Below are 5426 nucleotides of genomic sequence, written 5' to 3'. Positions count from 1 at the left end.
GAACCCAGGAGGCGGAGGTTGCGGTGAGCCGAGATCGCGCCATTGCACTCCAGCCTGGGTAACAAGAGCGAAACTCCGTCTCAAAAAAAAAAAAACCATTGTTTAACATCTCTAAAATCAGGATGTCTCATCACCTCTGTCAGGCCAGGTGGCAGTCACAACAAAGGTGTCATGGTCTGTACCAGTAACACCCAAATTATTATATTTACAGCTAGGTATTCCATTTTTTGGATGCTATCATAAATGGCATCATCAAATTTAATTTTCTAGTTTCTTGTTGTCACTATATACAGATACAATTGATCTTGCTAAAGTCACTTAGGTTTATTTGTGCTTCCTCAAATTTGTTGAAATGATATGAAATATGTGCTTATGGGAAAGTTACTAAACAATTCTTTCTTTTCTGTCTTCTAGTTTTCTCTTGTGTCTGATTTGTGTTTGAAGATGGTTCATCCCACAAAAGGAAAAACTAGAAATTTCCAAGGAGGCTATATTATCAGAGATTTGAATTTATCTTACAATATAAGCTTCTCCCAGAAATTAAATCAGTTGTGATAACCAAATTAATTAACTACCCTCACCCAGATCTGCCAGCTAAACAAAAGACAGAAGGTGGAAATATTAATACTGATACAAGACATATGATTTGGAGTCCATGATTTCAAAATGCTTTATAAACACATATATCCTGACTACTTCAGCAAACCCCTGTAAAATGGAAAATGGACAGCAATAAAGAACCTTGAGATGCTTTGCTCTTACCTAAATAGAGAAACATTAACAAAGTGGAGTTTAGGAAAAATGCTTCATAATACCCATGTCAGCAGAGACAAACTGGCTTCAATACTGAACCAACACTGGAGTGGTAATTTTTTTTAATGAGGTGAAATTCACATAACATTAGCCATCTTAAAGCGAACAATTCAGTGGCATTTAGAACATTCACAATGTTGTACAACTACAACCTCTCCCTAGTTCCAAAACATTTCATTATCTCAGAAGAAAACCCAGTACTGCTGGGGTAATTTCAAAGAGTATTGCCAAGAATGACAGGATGTCATGCTCTATCTACCAGCGACATAATCGCAAGGCTACAAAGGTAGGAAGAGGCAAGGACCAAAGCCTCAAGGCCCTTCTGAACATCTTCAAATGGGTTATAAAACGTTCTGGTTATTTTGTTTATTCTTAAGATGAAATGAGGCTTTTTCTTGCTGGAAAGGTATGACGTAATGGCAGAAAAACATGGCTTGGGTTTGTATTCCCAATTTGGAAAATCTCAACTCATCTCCCCAGTAACAGGGATACACATTTCACTGGTGTGGTTATTAAAGAACTCTGTAGTAAGTAAACCTCAGTCGAAAAAGCCCTAAGGTTAGATGTGCTTGCAAGAGTCCAATATGGCCACCCTGGATGGAGACAGGGAGGGAGTGCATAATCAGAGAGATCTGGGAAGAAATCAGAATGCAAGCAGGGGACAGGCTTCAAAAAGCCTTGCAATTCATTGTAAGGATTTCAGCATTTACGCTGCAAGAGATGGGAAGGTGTTAGAATGTTTTGAGGAATGGCTGGACATGATATACGTTTTAAAGAGAATTACTGCATATGTAAAAAGGAAAATGGTACCTTTATAGTTGAGAAACCTGGCCAACACTACCATAACCAAGTGATCAAGGTTAACATCACCAATGATGTCAAGTGGATACCATGTACCACCCGATAGGAAGAGAAGGGCTCACAGTATGCATCCAGTATGATTTCATATATATATTCCATATACGTATAAAGTGAAAGCTTAAACAATAAATACTACTTAGGGATGCATACAGTTGTGGTAAAACATTAAAGAAAAGACAGACACTGTTAACTCAAAATTCAGGATAACAGATTCCCATGGAGCTGGGAGGCGAATTTCCATCTGGGAGGGGCACAGAAGGATTTCTTAAGACAGTGTTCTGAGTCTTAACCTGGATGGTGAATTCACACGTTTTTATTATTCTTTAATTTTTAAACTTTGAAATAGACTGAGAAAAATGGCAAAAATAATACAGAGAATCCCCCTATGCCCTTCATCCAGATTCTCCAAATCTAGTATCTTACCCACTTGCTCAATCGTTGTTTCACCACATGCATTTTTTTGGTATTTTTATTTATTTTAAAATGGACAGAAAATTGTATATATTTATGGTGTACAGCATGATGTTTTGACTTATGTATACATTGCGGAATGACTAAGTCAAGGTAATTAACACATCCATTATGTCACATACTTATCAGTTTTTTGGGGGGCAGAATGTGTAAAATCTTCTCTCAGCAATTTTCAAGTATACAATGCATTTATTAACTGTAGTTGTACAACAGATCTGAACTTACTCTTCTTGTCTAACTGAAATGTATCCTTTGACCAACATCTCCCCAATTTCCCCTTTCCCCTCGCCATACATAAATTTACATATGCTAATTTTTCAGGCATTTGAGAATAAACTGCTTACACGATGCATTCTTACTCTTAAATTTTTCAGTATTTCCTATAAACAAGGATATTCTTTTTCATAATCACAATGATCACGATTAGGAAATTAGTAGTACTAACATTTAATCTACCCACTTTAATAAAATGTCACCGATTTTTTCATTGCCTTTTACAGTAAGAGACTAAAATAATCTTATGAGAAAAAATTGATTTTTAAAATAATTTTTTTCTGTTCCAAGATCCAATCCAGGATCACATGTTGCATTTAGTTATCATTACTCGTTAAATCGCATTAATTCCTTCAATCTGGAACATTTCTTCAGCCTTTGTCTTTCCCGACCCTGGCATTTTTGAAGAGTATAGGCTGTTTATTTTAATAGGGTGTCCGTCAATCTTGGATGAGAAAACGTTTTATATAATCTTTTTAGGTCTTACGTATCTCACAGTTAAAAAACGAGATGCAACTCGGTAAGAAACAAAATGAACCCAGAAGCAGAAAATTTCAAGAAGCACTTTTAGCAAGAAATAAGTAAAACAAGCCGATTTATGAAAATTCTCGATTTTTTTTAAAAAACAGCTTTTTCCTGATTCTAAAAACAGAACAGTACCAAGACAGAAAACCAGTTAAAAATGGAAGGCCTCTCCCGTGCTAATCGCCTGCACGTTCTCTCGACTCGGGAAGGATTCTACCAGAATCAAAAACCTCTCCCCTCACAAACTTTGCTTACTCGCAGGCGCCATTTTCTACCTCTTAAGTACCACCTCCCCTCCACAGTCGTCCCTGGGCCTCAGACCACGCCCCTCGGCTCACGTCACCAGCGCAACCTCGTTCCCAGGCTCCAGGCTCCTCCCCCACGCAGGTCCCCGCTCCCTCCCTCAGACCGTTGCGCTCTGCGCCGCTCTTCTGCTGACGTCACAAAGCTCGCCTCGTTCCCAGCCGCTCCGGAGCAATCCGAGACCACTCCCCGCCCCCACAAGCTGTATTTCGCAGCGCAGGCCGCGCCCCCGCCTTATGGCGCAGAACCCACCTTCTTCCCAGATTCCTAGTTTCCCTACGCAGGCCCGGCCCCTTCCAGGGCCTAAACAGGTCTCATCACAACAAACCCCATTTTGTTCTCAGGCGTCAGACTGCACCACACAGGCCCCGCCCCTTTTCTAGACGTTGCGATTCATTCAAAGGCACTTCCCCGCCCCTTTAGCCCGCTGTCCCGCCGGCCACTACCCCGCCCCCGCACCCCGCCGCAGCTATCCCACGGCCCTGGGCCGCCGAGTTCCCAGCGGTTGTCAATGCCCCCACCGTCCCCCCTGCCGAGGCTCCACCGTAGCCCAGCCTCACCAGCTTTCGCCGGCACGCAGTGGACGTTCTCGTCCACTCTCGCCGTTTTCTATCTGGCGCCACTGGTTGTCTAGGCCTGGCAGTTCCTCACGCTGTGGCTCTCTATCTTCAGCCACTGCCACTGCCGCCGCCGCAGCCGCCGCCGCAGCAGCTGGATTCGCTGCGACCGTCGCCATCGCCGTTCGTTCTCTTCTACAGCCAACGCAGCTGTGCGAGACTGGAAGACGCCCCTCAACAGCCACTTCCGGATTCTGGTCCCGGAAACGGAAGCAGAGCCCCCCAAACAGTCGCGGGACTACTGCCATATTGGAAATGGCCCCGCGCTCAGACATATCGAAGGGCTAGGTGGGGTAAAATCTTCAGTGGGAACCAAGAAAGACAAAAGTGCCTTGTGGGGCTCTAACGCCGTGTAGAGTTAGGGCACAGGTGGCATGAAAAGTGAAGGCTGAGGTTCCCGAGGTGGGCGAGGACCTTTACCCTGGGAGGAGCGTTTTTGTTAGCCTGATGAGAATGCCTTTCATTGTACTACTCGTAACCATCAAAACCCAATGTAAAAGAGGTTTCCACCTCCAGAGAGCCACCTAGGCCTGCGGGCCATTGTTTCCCTTTTCTGGAACTAGATTTATTCACTAGCCAAGGTGTTAAAGGCAAGTCAGCCCCAGGCCGTATGTTTGTTGGAGTCACAGCAATCATAACTAACAGTCCGCCCAGTTTAAGTGTTTCATTGGACTAAAATAGTAGCCTCAGGCAGCAGATACTGTCCTCATCACCCATAGACGACAATAACGGCACTGGACTCTGCTAGTAAATGGTGGAGCAACAGTTCAAACTTGAGAAATCTGGTTCCAGAGCTGTGACCTTAAACACCAGGCCAGCACACACATTATCCAACCGTGTGGTTCCAGGCTGTCTACCGGTCCAAAAATCCTCTTGGGGGTTCACAAAGTGAAAACTATTTTCACAATACTTTTTCACTCTCATTCTCTCAGGGGTGTACAGTGGAATTATCCGGAGGCTTCCTGAAAAAAACTCTTTTGAATCTCTTCAACTTTTAAGAACATAAAGGAATCCCAAGACCCAAAGTTTGAGAACCCTTGCACTAGGCCAGGCTCTCTCAACCTCAGCACTACTGTCATTTCTTTGTTGTGGGCATTGCAAGATGTGTAGCAGCATCCCTGGCCTCTACCCACTAGATAGCAAGTAGTACCCCTCAGGACAACCAAGTGTCTCCAGACATTACCAAATGTCCTTCGGGGAAAAAATCTCTGGTTGAGAACCACTGCACTAGGCTATGCTAACCTCTTCTCTGTCAGGGCTGCCAGCCCTGTTGGTGATGACTTTAATTTCAAACCTCCCTCCCCCCACCTACAATCTCATAATTTACCTATTTTCAGTTAACCTCTGTGGGGCAGGGATGTGTCATTATTACTGTGATTCCAGCCCCCAGCCTAGACCTGGGATAGATGAGGGGTCACAACCCAGTTGTGTAAACTCTGGGTGAGGAAAGGGAGCAGCCCTTTCACTTAAGGGTCCCCAAAGAAAGTGGCATTTGAGTTGGGTCAGACACATGGCAGACAGCTGCTCCTTTTTTTTTTTTTTTTTTTTTTTGAGACGGAGTTT

The 5426-nt window shown here is 43.7% G+C and overlaps 1 protein-coding gene across 2 annotated transcripts in view; it reads right to left on the bottom strand.

Annotated features, from left to right (window-relative positions):
* USP11 (ubiquitin specific peptidase 11) overlaps positions 1–4441 on the bottom strand; it is a 15366-nt gene extending 10925 nt beyond the window's left edge. For both annotated transcript variants that reach the window (XM_017517773.1, XM_017517774.1), the window contains exon 1: positions 3807–4441. In XM_017517773.1, coding sequence (XP_017373262.1) covers positions 3807–4138 — 332 coding nt within the window. In that variant the 5' untranslated portion in view covers positions 4139–4441. The remainder of the gene's footprint in view (positions 1–3806) is intronic.
* Positions 4442–5426: the final 985 nt, after the last annotated feature.

The sequence above is a fragment of the Cebus imitator genome, unplaced genomic scaffold, assembly GCF_001604975.1.
Source record: "Cebus imitator isolate Cc_AM_T3 unplaced genomic scaffold, Cebus_imitator-1.0 Scaffold647, whole genome shotgun sequence".
Lineage (NCBI taxonomy): Eukaryota > Metazoa > Chordata > Mammalia > Primates > Cebidae > Cebus > Cebus imitator.
This window is presented reverse-complemented; position numbering and strand designations above follow the sequence as displayed.